This window comes from Megalops cyprinoides, chromosome 22, assembly GCF_013368585.1.
Source record: "Megalops cyprinoides isolate fMegCyp1 chromosome 22, fMegCyp1.pri, whole genome shotgun sequence".
Lineage (NCBI taxonomy): Eukaryota > Metazoa > Chordata > Actinopteri > Elopiformes > Megalopidae > Megalops > Megalops cyprinoides.
Window position 1 is genome coordinate 20,281,465 of NC_050604.1, and position 19,219 is coordinate 20,300,683.

Sequence of the window (19,219 nt, forward strand, 5' to 3'; positions counted from 1 at the left end):
AGAGGAACTCCCTTCCTCTTTGGGAGGTTTATGACTGAACAATAGCATAGCTTGAGGTTGTACGCATCATAAAGAAGTGGAAATATACGCTTAGAAACACGCAATAATGATGGGTATCAAACACGCAGATGAAGACAAAAACTGTACATTAGTGGGGTGTGTAGCCTGGTGCACTATGTACATGCTGAGGTTTGTGCAAATCCAGTTCTTCTGCCCTGGCCCATGTACCTTCACCTCTGGGCAGTTTATAGTACCATGTGTGCTATCTTTTTGTTTAAACAAATGGCGGTATGTGACAATAAAGTGAGGGAGATGTGGCATATGTAGGTGTTTGTTTATCAAGCACTGGGCTCTACAGGCGATAAGGACTTTGTCTCTGAATTGAATATGCAGGCCAAATGATTCCCTCCAACACCCTCGTGATGAGCTACATATGAAAAATACAAAACGGCCACGAGACAGATTGCCTGTCTCTATGGTGACAGTTAGCAAGATGACTGGAGAAGGCAGAGCAGTGATTCACGTAAAATGGAAGTCAGGAATCCCCTTTTCGGGTTGCCACTATTTGCAGCAAAGCTTCAAGTAGCGCTGAAACCTGGCCATTGCAGATTTGTTGTTGAAAAGTAATCACACACATAGTACAGCCCACAGTAAAAAGCTGGTATTTGGAAATGAAACATCATCATATTGTGTTTTTGACATTGCTGTGAACTAGCCAGCAAAACATGCAGAAGATGACAACACACTGAAAGGTCAACAATAAAACCTATACTTGGGACATGAAGGGCATACGACCAGCTGTGTACGCCGTGATTCCAGTGTTTACAAAAGATGCAGCCTACACTTGTGCTTTCTGATAAGTCAGCCACTGATCACAACACAATTATGTTTAAGGAGCCATGTCACATAGGGTTGTTCAGTGGTTAGGGAGTTTAATTTGAACCTGGAAAGTAGCTATCTTACATTTCACACCTGGCTTTCTGCAATACCCTGGGGCAAGGTAGTTAAGTTCAATTGCTTTAGTAAATATTTAGCTGTGTAAATGGAAAAAAATGTGTAAGTAAATCGCCTAGGTAAGGACATCTGCTTAGCAAACATATGAAATAAAAACTACACGTAGCCTGAACATGTTTTGGACATGTGGGGCAAATACAAACAAACATAAAATAAATTGCAAGGTACGTTTCTTATATATGATACATCTAGGATGCCAGTGTGAAATCTTTCAATTTATCTTGAAAATGTCCAGCGAAATATTAAAATTAGTTAAAACTATTAAAACTAGTTATTTAAAAAAGTCATGGTGATGGGCAGGAGTTTTGCATACATAGAACTGAGCAGTGTGTGAGGCAGAAATTTTAAATCATTGAAGCTTGCTCCATTATGTTCTTTAATGTGCAAGACCTATAGTTAAATATCATGGGCTAATGCTATGAAACCATTTTACAATGTATATCTGGCAATTCAATACAGGAATGATAACTCCTTTTTAGTAAATGGGGAAAAAAGTACATATAGGGCATGGTGCTGCTGACTTCTGCATCTAAAGTATGAGTCCTTATAAAATGCCAGTCTGAAACAGTGCAAGCGCTGAGAGATGTCAGCCATTTTCTATTGGCAAAGGTCTTCCATGTTCTTCCAAGAGACGCACATCCCCGGTTGACGGATAGGTGGCGGTATGAGATTGGCAGGGAGATCATACGCGAACAGCGTCGTGGGGAGGAAATGGATGGACGACAACAGGAACTTGTGAAAAAGGCATCTAAGCATGCGTTTCCATTTCCAGTCCTGTCTGAGGGTTTCTGCTGCCTTGTTCGGCACACGGTGTACCGCAAGGAGAGGGCCGCCTTCACAAATATTCCAAAATTATCTGAGAAAAATGGTGCATTACCAGACAGAAGGAAGAGGACGCCCGAACACAGTTGACTACAGGATTTATTTTAGTAAGTCGTGACAACCAGGTAGCACACTGATTCATTCTTACAGCAGATGTTGACTGGGAAATGAATGATTCAGAGTGCAGGTAGCTAGCGTTAGTTAGCTAGCTTTGATGTCTTGCATCTATTCCAAAAAAATAATTTTCATTCCAACAAAATGACCCCGTAGGTTAGCTAGCAAGCGACATCACCATTGCTAGCTAGGTAACTTGCTAGCCAGTTTAGCTGAGTAGCTAACAGCGTAGCTTTAGCTAGCTAGCACACAGACAACTTTTAAGTTGTACCTTGTTTCGTGGCAAGCTTCCTGTAGATTTCCAGCGTAAGCCCATCATTTAACAATTTGCTGAACACATTTTCCAAACACCAACTGTGTTGCTTTTTCATATAAACTTGAAGTTTTCGCCAAGGACATGTACTTTTCCAAGCGACTTCAGTAGTATGTTAACCCTAGGCAGGTTAACTAGCTGGTATCCTCAATCTACAGGCATGTATATTGAGTTAGCAAGTGTCCATATCGGGGGAAAAAAAATTCATGCATCTCTCCATATAACATGGAAAACGAAAATCGTTTTAACAATGAAATGTGGACTGCAACGAGCTTTTATTGCATAGCAGTTATCGTTGAAATAAAATCAATTTTGCTCGGAGTAGATTGGCGTCACCACCTGGGACAACGTCATGCTGTAATTGGGATGGCAGGTTAGCGTACCTCAGTTGTGCTGAGAAGTATGCCCTACTTGGAATTACGTTTAGAAATACCCACAATGACCTTGAGGTCCGGTCCTTAATATTTACTGTTGTATCTTATAAACTCTTTTAAACATATAGTTCAGATGGATCGTGTGGCCACATAAATAATGGCCAAACTCAACGTTTTGGGCATTACTCCTCATTTTCTTACATTTGTCCTCCTTATTCTTAACAAGAAATGTTATTACTGACCATACTGTTAAAGCTATACTCGCAGCACAGATAGAATGTGAAGGGAAATGTCAAACGAGTAGAAATTGAAATATGACAAGTTCATATCTTAAAATGCATGTCTTTAAAGGTTTGAGTGAGATGTTTGGTGCCTGTTCATCATAACGGGACATAACATCAAAGTTTTGTCAGCGTGAGGAGAGTTTCCCAGGACTCTTTGTAGACCTTTGCTGACAGTATGTAGGTTCTCTGCCTAACTAGGAGCTGGTCTGAAAAATTTGGTAGGCAAGCAATAAAAGGCAAAGCCCCACCTATCCCTGAAGAATGTCTTTTGATCAATCCCCGGGCCAAATTAAACTGCTTTTAATAAAAGGGTACTTGGCAAATGGAGGTGAAAGTTTTTTTTTTTTTTTTTTTTTTTACAAAGTACTCATTTTCATAAGGATTTTATGAAATTCTAATGTTCAAAGTCATTCATTTTCCTTAACTGCAAGTGTGTTTTTTCTTTTTCCACCATTCTACAAGCTTTTCTCACAGCCCCGGACATAAATTGTCCTGCGGTGTGACATCACGCTACAGTAAAATTAAAAAAAGAAACAAGATTCTGTTTACTTCACTGCTCCCGACTGATCACTGAGATGCAAAGGGAAAATTCAAAGGCTATAATCAGCTGCCAGCTCTTACAGAGGTAATAACTGGCACTAGTAGAAGCAAAATTGGTCATTTCATTTGTTTTTGGATGAAATTCTGCTCAGAGCATTCTGGATGTTCCTGTGATTTACATGCGCCATGTAAAAATTTGGTGACGAACAGCAATAAAAAGTGCAGGTAAAACTTTAGCATAAAACCGAAATCTCAATGCCATTGATTAAAGAGGAGCTAGTTTACTGATTGCTTCCTATACCAGCATTTCTGCAGTGCAGTATGAGTATGTTTATGATTGTGTTGTGCTTAAATGTACAGAAATAGAGGCTAGCCAGTTGTGGGTGCAACAGTTTTAGAAAATTACTCTGTGTAATATTTGTGTTTTCTATCTGCAAACTGTGATTGGTGTTAGAATTGTGCATCTGTCTAATGTATTGCTGCCACCTACTGCCAGGAGTGTAGAATGCACTCTGTGCTGTGGGTTTTATACGTGTGTATATATATATATATATATATATATATATATAAACATATATAATAGATGTATATAGACAGAGGGATGGGTAGGTAGGTAGGCAGGCTGTAGCAGATTGTGTGCAGTAAACCAATGAAAAAAAAAAATAAATTCTGACTCAAATTAAAAACCCTCACATTCATCATCTGGGGTTTAGGTGAGTTGCTGTTTTCAGATTTACGTTTTAATTTGTTTTCAGAATGGGACATAAAAGAAAAGCACAGGAAGAAAGTGCATTGCATTACTGAGGTACGGAGAATAAGATGTGAAATGCATCAAGAAAACCTTAGGCTACAGTGATTAATCTAGCGTGGGAGTGTTCAGTTTCACCGAAAATGCACTAAGACAGCTGGAATGAGCGTCTCCCACGGACAGGCAACAGGACTTCTGGTAAAAAACAGAGTATGTAAAAGTCAGTAAAATGTCAGCGATACTGCGGTTTTCGGTTACGGCTCTATACTATTCTCGTCACGAAATTAAGGATTAGTGAAAACAAGAACAAAAGATGGTTAATGAAAGTACAGGCTGGTGTGGTGGTAATTTCACCAAGAAGCCTGCCAAAATCATGGCAGTGTGCCTCCGTCAGAATAAGTTTTTATTGCTAGTTAGTGATAGAACAATGAACTCACAGATAGTTCAAGATGTTATAACTCTGGTAATGCATTGGCTTTTTAAGAGGTCATTACAAGCTTGAATGTATCTACACATGCTACCTTTAGTTTAATTACATTCTAAATATGATCATAAAAGGCTGATAACAAAGAAGATAGTAGGAAAGCTCACATATAAAATGTACTATCTACAGCAGGACATGGAATGTCATCTCGTTTATTCAGTTTTGTTGGCTTAACAAATCAAGTGTGTCAGATTGTCTGATCAGAACACTTTTGCTAACGGGAGCTCAGTGAATATTTACTCTACAAACATCCAAAGAACTCTTTGGACTTAACTGTTGTGAACACATTGTGTGACTTTGCAAAAAACCCTCACCTTCAAGGAGACAATGTGACCTTACCCTTCAGTCATTTTATCTTTGTTAATCTTATTGTGTTCTGCATGAGCAGGCTGGAATCAGCAAGTGACTGCCGTTGAATGCAGGGATAGATTTGCTTGTCTTCATCAGTTGCTAGAAACTGTGGTTTGTCTGCATGCTTTAGTTGCATGTGGTGATGCACTCAGCTTGAGTCAACTTTGATGCAATGTGTGTTTTTTTTTTTTTTAAATAAAATTCTTTTTAATGCCATAGGGGATGTTTGCAGAAGCCACTCTGAATTCACAGCCTGCTTTATCCTCCGTGATCTGACCAATGTTGCGACTGTCAGTGCAATGGTCTCATGAATGTACAGTATATATTTATTGGCTATTGTTTTGGAATGGCTGTCAGTGGCAGCATTGTTGAGTTGCACGGTTGCCTCTGTTTAAAGCTTGATTGCTTTAGACCCACTTTTAGTTACTTGTAGCACATTTTATTTTCTAAAATTATAACTGATTGCAACAGTTGTACACTGAAAAGATGAGAACCGCCCCCTCTCCCTTACTTAAAACCTAAGCTTGCATGGGTTGCCAGATTTTGGTTCTCTGTCAGTGTGGAGTCAATTTTGTTGAAAAACTGCTACCCAGTGGTTCCACAATTACTGCCACTGATGTTTAAAATAGTTTTTCAAAACCCTTCAGTTTGCTTAAAATCAAAATTAATTATTAATATTCATACCTGTAAAAATACCAAGTAAATACAAGGTTACCAGTGGTGGATCTGGAATCAGGAAAGTTAGTAAATCATAATATCCTATAAGTCAGAAGGCTATTTTTTATGGTTTGTTTGGGGGTCGCTTGGTTGGGTCTCTTCCCAGTTTTGTGCCTAATGCTGAGACTGAGATATGTCAGGTTCGGGATTTGAATTCCCACAGGGAAAAAATGTATGAAATGTGCATTTTTAACAGTACAATATATAGACAGACAGGTTTCCATTTTTGATGTAATTGCCATGCTTCGATTGTAATTTAATTTTTGCAATGCGTTTTAATGTTGAACTAATTCATTTTGGTTTCCAGAAACATCAGAAGGGAAATACATCTCACCCTTCCATGACATTCCACTCTTTGCGGGCAGTGAACAGGTAAATAACAGATCATGAATTCATCCATCAGATACATTCCTGTGTTTGCAGCTGACAGTAGTTGTAGTATTCGGCTGAATTTGAATTTTAGCTGACGGTTTTGGCTCATGATTTTGTGTAATGGAATACTTTTGTTGAATACTTTTTTTTTTTTTTTTTGGCTACATGAATACTTTTGATGAGTTGGGTGCATAGCTTTTATTCTATTTCCTCCCAGGTTGCATTGTAGGTTTTTTATTTTTATTTTTTTGTTTGTGTGTTTTTGTGTTTAAATCTTGAGTAGAAGATGATTTAGAACATCCTGCAGTACATTTAAATGTGTTCAATTGTCAGAATATGTGTAGCGCTCTGAACAGAATATGTGTAACGCTCTGCATTTTAGTCAGTGAATGTGCCTGGTATTCAGAGAAACCGTTAACATGTTAAGCCCCTGGATTTTAGACTGTTTTGTTGAAACGTTCAGTTTTAAGGGCTCGTCCTTAAATTATTGAATCGTTCAGTGATAGATGATTTTGTTTACTGCAGGAAAATGATGTACCAGTGAAGAAAGTTAAGAAGAATGAAAATGAGGTATTTTGCATTATTTCATTTTCCTGTTTCTCAGTCACATTTTTTAAGTGAAAACACTAATGATGCAGCAGTTGTAGATGGTAGTGTAGCAATAATGAAGAAATATATGAAGAAATGAAAAACTCAAAAAAAAATCCATATAGTCATGAATAATACACTTCAATTTATTGCTCAGTGAATTCATTAAATGAAAAATAATCCAATCCAAAGAATGCTCTATAAATTTATTTATATTTGATTTTGATTGGGCCTTGTTCCTGGCTGTCATTTTGATAACTGTAATGGGGTATATGTGGCATTTTGAGATGGACTGACAGGACAGGAAGTCAGCTAAATCATTCCCTATTAACTTTTTTTTTTCTTTCTTTTGCACAGATAGTCTTTAACATGGTTGTGGAGGTGCCTCGCTGGTCAAATGCTAAAATGGAGGTAAGTCTTTTTACATCATGTTTTTCGTTGACTTTTTATGACCGTATATTTAAAACAGAACTTGCACATACTGTAGTACAGTGTTGAAGTAGTGGTCAAGTCTCGATAACGACATACTAGGTTCACTGATAGAGATTGTGCCAAGTATATAAAGTATATAAACTGCTGCAGCTGTTTGTTGTGCTATAGTTGATTGTATCATAATTAAAAATCTAAAAAGTATGCATATATTATATGAATAGAGAGTCACCTCATCACTGTTTGGCTAAAGGTTTTCATATGTTTGACCCCATGTTCAGGAAAACCAGATTCTGTATGCTGGGTAAATGGGGAGCCATTTGAGTCCCTCCACCCACATCTTAGATTTGTCCTATAATTCTGTCTGCAATCAGCACAGAAAAGTCATTTTCTGCATAATTTAAAAGCAGACATCCTGCACATATGAATTAAAGATGGGAGCTAAGGAGAGAACTCGTCATCCAGTTGACGAAATTGTAAATGCTAGTTATGGCGTGTGGTTTGTGTGTGGTTCTTGGACCTAACCGGACCTAGCCAGCTGTCTGTCCATCCAGGCACGGGGTAGGAAAGGGCTAAAGAACGAGTTAGATTATTGTGTGGAGGAATCGACTGTTGCCTGTTAGCGGGCTGCTGTTTGAAAATAGAGCTTTCTGCTGTGTTCACCCCAGCCTTTCCCTTTATAGTGATTAAAAAGACAGAAACACTGATCTTCAGTGCCCTTAAACATTTCCCTCCCTCATCCATTCGCCGCGAAGTAATCCAGTTCAATTAAGCCTTTTTGTGTGAAGATAGGTCAAAACTGATTAATATTGAAGCTCAGAAAAAAAAAGTCCTAAAAATATCCTTGCTGCTTAATTTTTAATTCTTCTCCAGTGCATAGTTGTAATGATGCTTAAGCACTCTGGGCATATTGTGACCAAGAACTTCCCACACCAGAATCAATGAAAAGGTCATTTTAATTGTGTTTTGTAGGTGTAGTGAAAGATGAATAAATGTGGGGGCAGCTGAAGGATATGTTAGTGTAGGGCATAGTTTGACTGTGTGTTGGATTCTTCTTTTTTTAAATAAAGCTGTTATATTCAAATATTTGTATGTGTGATGTAATGTTTTGGGTGGGTATCATTCCTAGTGATTTTCAGTATCCAAGATGCTCTGGTAATGTCTTTTCTAGATTGCAACTAAAGAACCTCTGAATCCAATCAAGCAAGATGTCAAGAAGGGCAAGCTTCGATATGTAGCCAATGTGTTTCCTCATAAAGGCTACATTTGGAACTACGGGGCCCTCCCACAGGTAAGGGCTGAGCAAGTGATACCGTTGGCTGCATTTCCTTCTATTTCAGGTATAAGATAAGATGCTTTGGCGTTGCGGGTTACAAGTCAGACAACTTTGAGAGAAAAGGGCAAGGCACATTTCCATGGTAAGCTGTTAGTCAGATTGGCAGATGTTAAAACATGGAAACTAATGAAATTAAATACTGTGTGCTGGTTATGCATGTCTGCTGTGATTCATAGCAGTATTGTGGAACATAGCACAGATCTCAGATCTACATTTTTCACATTTATATGGCAGAAGTGGTTCTCTTACTAAAAGCAGTTTACAGTTACACAGAAATATGTACAATTACATTTTATGTCTGTATGGTTCTCATTTGTTTATAGTTGTGGTTGCTCATTGGATCCTGTCTCCTGAAAACTAATTGCAGTGCACTGTTTCCCGTATTGTGTTAATAAAGACTGGGGAAGAATATGCTTCTGGGCAAGTGCTGGTGGGGAAATGGGTTGCATTGCTGGTCTTGTGAAATCTGATAAAATATATAGGGATGCTATGGCATGCCACAAGGCTAAATTTTATCATCACAAAAATATTCAAACAAATGACCACTAAACAAAGGTGATAGTAAAAATGAAGAAAAAAACTGTAGAGGCCTTATAAATATCTTACTCTCAAGAAAATGAATCTCATGAACCTTAAAACCTCTCCTACCCTGAGCTTTACGACCAGAAATACAATAAACGGTTTTTCCATCTTTGCAGGTTATTGATTGACTATTACTTTTTTTTAAAGATGCTTCCGCAGGCAGAGAAATGCTCAACTGATTCAGCATACCTGAATACATTGCGTTCTTTCTTTTAAATCAGACTTTATCGGGTTAAAGCTTGGTCTTGAATGACGCTCTCGGTTGTTGTAACAGACATGGGAAGACCCAAACCACACGGACAAGGACACGCAGTGTTGCGGAGACAACGATCCCATTGACGTTTGCGACATTGGCTCAAAGGTTTGGCATTCTGTCAGCTAATGGCTGTTCAACGTTAACGTCACCGGTCTAAAAATTCTCTCACTAACGCCTGATGAATTTACGCGTGCGCGTCCTGCAGGTGTGTTCGTCTGGACAGGTGATCCAGGTGAAAGTCCTTGGAGTCCTGGCCCTGATTGACGAGGGAGAGACAGATTGGAAGATAATCGCCATCAATACAGAAGACCCAGATGCCCCGTCCTTAAACAGTGAGCCTAGGGGGAAAAACGTGTGTTGGGTTCTCATGGGTTGCGTTCACTTTGTCTTGGTTTTGACGGCGTAAAAATCAAGGCTGGGCTTTATGACGTTGGTAAAATTTGATATGAAGATTGTACTGTAAATCGGCTCTCTGATGTGAAGATGGCTAAATGTTATCACAAAAATACTTGAACAAATGGCCACTAAGCAAAGGTGATAATGGAAATGAAGGAATGCCTGGGGCTGAAGAAATGCCACAGGCTGTTGCACTTTCTCATGTTATCAAGCCCCCCCCTGATCTGTCCCCCAGGCATTGAGGATGTTAGGAAGAGCAAACCTGGTCATTTGGAGGCCACAGTGGATTGGTTTAAAAAGTACAAGGTCCCGGACGGAAAGCCCGAAAACAAATTTGCGTTCGATGGGCAGTTCAAAGACAAGGTAAGCAAAGGACTGCATAGGGGCCATGAAAGCTATTGTAGTGGATGTCTGATGGTTTTAATTGAACTGAATTTGAATCTCATCCAATGAATGAAGACAGTGGTAGTCAAAATATATCGGGGAAGGTGTAGGACCACAGAGGTAAGTGATGTGACGTGACGAGCTGTCTCTCTCCCTTTCAGGATTTTGCGCTGGAAATCATAAAGTCCACTCATGAGCACTGGAGGGCTTTGGTACTAAAACAAGCTAATGGAGGGGAGATAAATTGGTGAGTCAATGGGGAAATTTTCCACAGGGGTGGTTTTATACTTATTAATTTATTTATTTTAGGTTTGTGGGCCTCGCTAATACACTATTCATCTGGCCTGTCAGCATGCCCTCAGGGCACTGCTGTTCTGCTTGTTGTTGTTTTTATCTTTGTCATCTTTCCGTTCGGCTCAGGACTGCCAACTTACATTAGTTTGTTTTTACCTTCTTGCATGACGTATTGGTGTTATTTCTGGAATATACAAATGTGATGATTGTCCTTTTGAGAAACGGTGTCAGCTTGCCATTTTTCGTAGGTTTGTATCGGTGGATATCGCGGTCAGCCTACACACTCAGAATAAGTGGTTCATATTTGGAGGCGTGACCGTGTTTAACTGTAAATGTATCTTTTTCATTATTATGACATGAAATTCCACACTTTCGTACCTTTTCCTGAGGCATGAGTAAGAACGCAGTCACAGGTCACATGACGTTGTTTTTCCTTACAGTAAAAACCTGTCGGTGTGCGAGAGTCCTTTCAAATGCGGTGAGGAGGAGGCCAGCTCTGTGGTAAAATCGGTGAGACAGAGACGTGCACACCTCTATTTCAATTTCATTTTCCCCAGTTGTTGCAGCATAAAATCAGTCTACGTAATCATTACAAGTGAAAGATTTAATTATTTGAAATGGATACATATTTGTTAGGTATTTATATTTTAGTTTTAAGGTGTTACTGTCATCCTTTTCATCATATTTCCAGTGTTATTTTAGGTAAATATATTGCTAAATAATATAGTTTGATAATATCGTCCATAGACAAACAAATGCTTTCAGACTTGAACGGTGTGATCTGTTTTGACAATGTCATTTTAAAGAATATGTAACTCAAAAGTTCATTTTATGAATAACAATTAAAAAAAAAATTTCATTCTAATAAGATCAGCCCATATTGTATCACCAATATATTGATAAAAATCTCAATGAGATACAGTACATTCTTTTTTTAAGCAGCACTAGGAATACATTTCGGGCACCAGACAGTGAAGCGTTCACTTTGAGTGCAGCGGGAGGGGAGTCGTCATTGTTATGGAAAGCACAAAGCTCTCAGCACTTGACATAATGACAGTCAAGCTATCAGCTGCTAGTTTTGCATTTGCATGGAACTGTATGAGAGTCACATGGGCTAGACTTAGCTGTCAGCACTGTGGATGGGAAAACAGACCAGCCTGGAGGCAGAGAGGCAGGACACTCCTTTAGTTGCCTGCATTCGTTTTTGGCCTATGGTTTTGTTTGGAGAAAATCATGATTAGTTCATGAATACAATAGTGTAGACAGGTAAATCAGTTTTCCTTGAAAAATTGTTGGGTATGGAAGCGTGTTTTTCGTGGAGTGGGTTCCTACGTAAGAGCGTCTTGCATATTAAACACTGATGCAAAAAACTACTTGGAAAAACGTAGCTTATGTCACAGCATGATCCAGTTTTTTCAGTTTTTAAGTTTGAGCTATGACCCTTCCAATATAGTCCAGCTGCTGAAGTAGACCAGCTTACTCATATTTTCCGGGTATAAAATCACCCTCTTGCTCTGTAAGGTAACAGCAGAGTGAGACATGTTGTCTGCATGGCAGTTAAGCAGCAGACACACCGTGCAAACGTCCCAAATGTGTTATGCTTTGGTGGGCTTCCCATCATCAGCTGCCTGTTTTCAGACAGTACCACAGACTGGTACTGTGATTAATTATGATATAAAAAAATCATTCCTTATTTTGCTAATTAATCACATTAATTAATGTGTTGATATTGACAGACTTAATATAATTATGATTTAGTGTGTGGTTTTCCGGCATGGGGATATGGCATGTTTAACAACTTGGAGGGAAACATCTGTATTTTTTAGTATTGGTAATGATGAAAAACAGCATAGTAATGCTTGTAAAAATATAGAGGGATTCCAGGATAAACACACCCACAAAGATCTTTTTTTGGAAAATAAATATTTGTAGAAAAAGTTACTTTGCGGGTTATTGCATTTTAACTTATCCGTAATCAGAACAATATGACACAATGAAAGATGAATAAAGGAAGAAAAAAGGATTTGGTGAGCTGTGGTCATCTTCAGTCACATTCTGAATAATGTACTGCAGTTGTACTTTACATTTGTGTATTAGTATAAGAATTACCCTAGTCAGATTTCGGTAGGACCGAATTGCATGCATCGAGTGAATTCAGTCAGATTTGTGTTCACGTAAGAATGAATACAAAAGATCTCTGCGCAGGGCTCTTACAGTGAAGTCATGACCCATAAAGAGTTCTGTGCTTAACTTGCTTCATGTGTTCACCCTGCTCCTTTAGGCCCCTGCGTGTGGTGAAGCTGACCCTCAGCCAGCTGAAGGTACGCTGCCCTGTGTCCTCCTCTCATACAGACAGTTTCTTTGTCATCTTCGTCAGTTGAGGGTGCTGTCAGTTTCTCACCTTTGTCTTACGGGAAAGACAGGTTAAGATGTAAGTCATAAGAAAGTCCCACTTTAGTAGAGAAAAGTACTTTCCATGCTACTGCACAGAGGCTGTAACCTGAAGACCCAGGTTCTGTTGGAGTCAGGCATTCCCCTCATAAGCTATGTCCCTGTATACACTAAGCCACTGGGGTTGGAACTCTGGATACACATGCATCTCCTGGGTTTCACTCCTAGGTGGGGCACTGCTCAAACAAGGCCTGTCTATAAGGAAATAGTTGCTATTTAATCCATTTTTCATGTGTTTTAATCTTTCAAGGTAAGAGTGTAATTGTCAGGGAAATATAGATTGCTGGGTGTGCATGTTTTTTTTTTTTTTTGCCCTTTCTAATCGATTTCTAAAATCAAATAGTTGTGTGATGTACAAAAAAGTATTTGATCCATAAGATTAAGGAATCAGTTACAGAAACATTCATATCCATCCAATCCTCTTTTGCAGTGGATAGGTGGCACTTTCTTTCGAAGTGATCCTGGATCCCTTCCCGCCAGTTGTCCGGAACCAAAGACTTTTGTTTGGAAACTGAACTGTTGAAGCACTTAAAGAAAGATGCCAAGACAATAGGCTCAAACTCTGAAGTACTGTATCCCTTCTTTATGCCTTTTTTTAGTTATCCTGCACAAATTTATGTTTTTAGGCAACAGATTTTATTTGAAATGCAGTATCACAGTGGCATAGTTTTATTTCCAGCTGTTTAAAGTATGAGATGCCTTATTTTGGTCATGTGTATTATTTTAGTTATTCTCAGTGTTTCTTTGAATCACTACTTGTACTTTTTGAGAATCATGAAAGATTTTTTGTAAGTAATATGATATTGGTCATGATTTTAATTTAGTATAAATGTTACAAACTGAATTGGCATCAATATTATGCACTAAATAGTGCAAAAGAAAGGGAAAAAGGAATTCCAGTTTCTTTTGACACGTTTGACTTTTTTTTAATGTCTGAAACTTTTTGATTGATTTATTGTATCAAATAAGTATAGCTTGTAAAAATAACACATTGCTAAGCTGAACTGTCATATCTTGAGTTAACATTTTGTGTGCCAATCTGTTACATGGAAAACACATTTCTGTAGTGTTAATTACTTTTCTAACATCAGAGTGTTCCTCTGGAAAGAAAAAAAACCTTAATTTTGTAGTCTTGCAATGATGGTCATTTTTATTTCAAATAAACTTATGGCAAACTGATGGCAAACCTTGTGCATAGTGCTTATTTTGAAATGACAGCTCCTTTTTTCCCACAACTAAAACTGTGTTAGATTAAAATATTCACAGAACATATAATTGAATGACCTCAGAGCCATAATCAGTTGGATGGAATTATCTATAGCTACGAATATGGTCCTCTGTTTCTTCGAAGACAATACATTATTATATAAGTGTAATATTAATATATCATGTATATGATGTCACGCTGCGTGGAAAAAATTTACAAAAAACCAACCAAAGGATCATTATACTTTCTGCCATTTCTACAATTTTTAAATAGCCCTTGTGTGGAATACAGTCAAAGCTTTGACCTACAGACTAATGAACTTTTTTTGTGAAAAACAAATACAAAAAAGACGCTTCACTCTGTGAAAGTTGCTTTAAATAAATATAAATTTTATTAAAAACACCCACATCTCAGCAATATCAGGAATGATATAATAAACAGCTTTCAAATAAACTGCATTCAGTACATTACAATACTTACAGTATTTATAGCCATCCTTATCTCCATATTTTTTTCTTTTATTTTTTTTTTTCTCGTAAGCATACCAAACAAGGGAACCAGGGAGGTGGTAAAAAATAGAGGACAAAAGCAGGAAATAACACACAGAAACTTTATACCTTTAGTGTCTAACTGCTAAATACCAACACATTGTGTACATAATCTGCTAGCTTAACATAAGAGCTGTGCACCCCCTGTGCGTTAGTCAAGCTCAAAGTCATTCAAGTAATGTTGACTCCACTCAGCACACTCCGAAGCATCTTCAAGTATGGCTATGCTCATCACCTGCTATGTCCTACAAACCCTTTCTCAATCACAACCTGCTACTGAAGCTGGGTCCTGTACACCGAAGAAGTTACATTTTACAAAACCAAAAACCCTTTACAAAAAACATTTATTTCTAAACGATCTAGCTAGCCGTGACCTTGTACTGTGAACAGTACTGTTGTGTGACAGTAAGGTGTGGTGTCTAAATCGTTGAGCATTCCTTGAGGACAGTCTACAGCCTGATAAATCCTTGGGATAGACTGGAGGGAAAAGGCTATATTTGCTGTTTGAAATATGGGCTGTGGGTATGGCTGACAACTACGACACATATTGACATATTACAATAGCAGGGTTTCGAAATAAAACGATTTATACTTCTGAATACAAACTCATGGTATATACAATGGCATAATTTATTTTAAAGACATTTACAATATTCTACTTTTTTCTTTTAAATAAATTGATTTTTTAATTATTTGAATTCATTTATACTTTTCTGAAAAAAAAAGAAATGAAGTGCTTTCAGAAAAGGATTATATAAATGTTAGAGTGGGGTGGTTTGTTGCACTTTACGAACCTTTGCCCCATCAAATATCACATTGAATTTAATAAAGAGGAAAAAAAGAGAGGCATAATGTAATCGTTTAGTGGTTATAAATAATTTTTGCCGTAACTATACACAGGTGCACAATGTGCATCTACTACCATAACTGCCCTGGTCTTTCTTTTTAGTAAAAAGCAAACTCATTGCTATTCACAAAGTCAATGCCATACTTTTCCCTTTAGTCAACTCAGTGCATATTATACGTTCAAATTACTTCTTAACAGTTAACACTACTAAACATAAGAACAAAATAACTGCAGGTAATTTCTTTTTCTTACAGTTTTGTTTAAGTATATACAGCTAATTAATGGGAGTTCATAACATAGGAGCCAAATCCCTGAATGAAAGGAAACCGTGAAATGAACACAGGTGATGTTGGCTTGCACAGAGTTTGAAGGATCCCTGATTTTGCTATAAAATCAAACCTTGAAGTTCAAGTTCCACACTACAATAGATCAAGTGTGGAGAGAGTAAGCAATGAACTTACAGTCTATTGATTTGGTTGTTGTAGTCATGTGTTTTTTATGAAAGGGATGGTGTACAAAACTAAAGGAAATGCCTTTTTATCATAATCCTATTGCCAAACTAGTTCTGAGGTATATGACAAGTAGGTACATCATTCATTAGCCTTCTCATTGCCCGAAGTTTCTCACATTATATGATTATAGCAGGTCATGTAGCACCATTTGAAATAAAATCAGCTCAATCCCGAAGAAATATTTCTTTTCTTTACAGTACTAAAATCTAAAGCATAAAATTCAAAAACGTTTTAATTTACTGTACAGATATTTTTTTTGTATTTATACAACTAGATTACAATGATTTAAAGACCCCACAGCAAGCCAGCTGCCTCAGAAACCATGACACTTAGTACAGGTAGTAACCCTGTTCCATTTCCTCGCCCTGTAGCAAAGAACACGTTTATAATCGCAACAGTCATATAACCACATTGATACCCAGAATGCAGATTTGTTCGACGGACCTGCTGAGAACTACGTTCTGACACAGCTGATGCAGACAGTGAACTCACTTTTACAAAGAAATGAAAGGAATCGCAGAACAGACACGCTGGTCGTCAGTCGCTCATAATATTACTGTTCCAAAAAAATGCACCTTTAGAATGGCTCAATATTTTTTTTTTAGTTAAATTACTTTAAAAAAGACCTATGCTGTATTCAACAGTGAAAGAAGCACCAGAATAAATGTTTTTAAAAATCCCGCTTGCATCCAGTGACGTCCCAACTGCGCTTTGTGTAATTTAATTCTACTTTGTATACAACCCATAAGCAGTTTTATGGCTGAGAAGTCTAAAAAAATAAATGTGGATGTGTGTTGCTCATCTGGCATCTTGAACATCAAAATATAATTGTCTGATCTGAAGGTATTATCAAAACAATTCACCTTCGATACCCAAAAGTGCTTTAAAAACACTAGTATGTTACAAAATCTATCACATTTTGTTGATGAAGATACTTTTCCTCCCACTTTCACCTTCCAATTGTAAAAAATGTAATCCAAAATAACTGCTAATTAGCCTTTATAAAGTAACATACAAACAGATGCTTATAGAATATGAAGGCATTTGAATGGACATTTTATATTAAAGACACTCTTTGCTTTTAGCACCTTGAATGAAATAACCCACAGGTAGAGTTAATATTTCCTCATTAAGATAAATGCATCTATTTAAAAAAAATTAAAGCCACCAAAATGAAACTTTGTTTCCAGTAATATAAGTCCTGTCCATATACAGGTCATGAAGCACCAGAGGATTAGTACAGTATGTATCTTGTAAAAGAAACAAAAAAAATAATAAAACACTGCCTTGGGATCACACCAGTTAGTAAATGTCAATCTTTCAAGAAGTGGCAGGCCTAATGTGTAATTGTATGTTTTTCCAATGCATCTACAGTATTTCTTAGTCCATTCACTCATTTTTTTTTCTTTTTCACAGAATGATCTGTCATAGTTCTCGTAATACCACTCCCTTTTATGTTAAGAGCTTCATGCAGCTGTGCGGCTAATGGTGCTGAGGTCATACTTACAGTGCCTCTCCTTTGCAGAATTACGCGCCTGTTTGTTTGTGTGTGTGTGTGTGTGTGTGTGTGTGTGTGCGTGCGTGCGTGCGTGTCATTGTAAACCTGAATACAACACTAAATGAAGCGGTTGTAAGGCCCCGTTACCTTGGTGAAGGCATAGGGAGATGTACTGACGTAAGTGTTTGTGGTACAGGACATGGACTTCTGCTTGAGGGTCTCGATGAAGCGCTTGTAGGGAGGCTCGCCGTGCTCCAGCACCTCGGAATGTTCCCGCTTGACCTTCTTGCTCTTGCTTGGAGTACCCTCGGTGCCGTTCTTCTCGCTGTCCTCCTCCTTCTCCCGGGCCTTCTCCGCCATCTTGGCCTCCCAGAGCGCCAGGCCGTGCTTGGCCTCGTTCATGTTCTTGTGCTGGTAGAAGACCAGCGAGATGCGGGTGGGGTGGTTGCGGTCGGGGTTCTTCAGTGGGGTGGTGGCATGGAGCTCCCGCTTGGCGCACTCGATGAGGATGGAGCCATGGCTGGGCGCCACCGCCACGCCACCGATCTCCGGGTCCAGGAAGTTGTGCTCGTTGTCCGACCACACGTCCTCATCCTCGTCCTTGTTTGGGATTGGAGCCTGCACCCCAGGCTCCTGTTTGATTTGGACTCCCGGGATTTTTCCATTAGGTAGCCCATACCCTGGCTGCGTAGGGGTTAGACATTCGCTGCCCAGCGGGGGAAGCACCTGACCGATCCCGTTTGCGCCGTGTAAATTCATCTCCGGCTTGCTTTGCATACGGAAAGAGTCCTGGGCCGACGGGAACATCTGAGGGTTCTGGGCTAGGTACGGGTTTGCGTGTCCTCTGAAAGGACTGCCTTTGCTCACTGCTGCATAGTCCAGACTTGGGTGCACTGAGGGTGGTCGAGAGATGGCCTCCAAAAATTGGGGTTCGGGCCCGGGGTTAGGGCTGTAGCTCGGGTAGGGACCCATGGGGTGCACGTTGGGCCTCATGCTGCAGTTGCTGTAACCGTTGACCTGTAGACCTTGCTCGCCGTACCGCGGGGGGTAGTTGACACCGTATTGCTGATGGGCTGGGTACTGCTGAGAGGGGTAGAGCTGCGGCCTCTGGTGGCGGAACACGTCCAGGTGCTTTGGGTTCGAAGCGTAGTACGGGTGGTAGTTCTCCATTGGCATGCCTCCGTTGCATTGGTACCCGGGGTAAAGGTTACCGGGGTTCAGAGCCCCGGGGTAGGGGGAGTTTGCAGGATTTGACCCATTCAGATAAGAGTTGGAAACGTGTAGGGGAGGTGGGAAGGGGCTGGCCGACGCTGCCGGCTGCGGGTACATGTTCGCTGGCTGGGAAGTGCTTGGAAATGGATCCCCGTGGTTGGCGAACCTGGGGTAGCTGGCCGGGTGGGGGGAGCCCGGGTAGGGGTGGGGGTGGCTCTGCCGCTGGAGAGGCTGGCCCTGCTGCTGAGGCTGCTGATGGGCACCGAGGGGGTGTGGCAGGTGGCCCGGCGGCTGAGGCATCCTCATGTGGCCTTGACCAGGATGGGGACCTGTGGAGAGAGGCAACACAAAGAAGTGGGTGTTTTGGGGAAGCGGGGAGACGTGTTCAGCGCACAACGAGTCACGCTTTTAATCTTCCCAGCATCAAGGAAAGAAAGTGCAGTTAGAGGTTCTGCTTTCACTAATTCTCGTGGGATCTGAGTCATCGGCTTTCCTTTACTTGAAAGTCACACGGTAGCTAATGCATTTTTTACGTGTTCTCGAATC

At 39.5% G+C, this 19,219-nt stretch overlaps 2 protein-coding genes across 2 annotated transcripts in view; one reads left to right on the forward strand and one right to left on the reverse strand.

Moving 5' to 3' along the window:
• The first annotated feature begins 1,717 nt into the window (after positions 1-1,717).
• Positions 1,718-13,523, forward strand: ppa2 (inorganic pyrophosphatase 2). The gene is made up of 12 exons (XM_036516771.1): positions 1,718-1,943; positions 6,069-6,133; positions 6,659-6,703; positions 7,079-7,132; positions 8,322-8,441; positions 9,343-9,429; positions 9,530-9,656; positions 9,956-10,083; positions 10,266-10,351; positions 10,839-10,908; positions 12,680-12,719; positions 13,280-13,523. Exons 1-12 carry the CDS (start codon positions 1,769-1,771, stop codon positions 13,306-13,308), a joined length of 1,026 nt encoding a protein of 341 aa, XP_036372664.1. The 5' UTR covers positions 1,718-1,768; the 3' UTR covers positions 13,309-13,523.
• A 3,595-nt stretch (positions 13,524-17,118) lies between these two features.
• tet2 (tet methylcytosine dioxygenase 2) overlaps positions 17,119-19,219 on the reverse strand; it is a 38,551-nt gene continuing 36,450 nt past the window's right edge. The window contains exon 10 of the mRNA XM_036516460.1: positions 17,119-19,002. Coding sequence (XP_036372353.1) covers positions 17,579-19,002 — 1,424 coding nt within the window. The 3' untranslated portion in view covers positions 17,119-17,578. The remainder of the gene's footprint in view (positions 19,003-19,219) is intronic.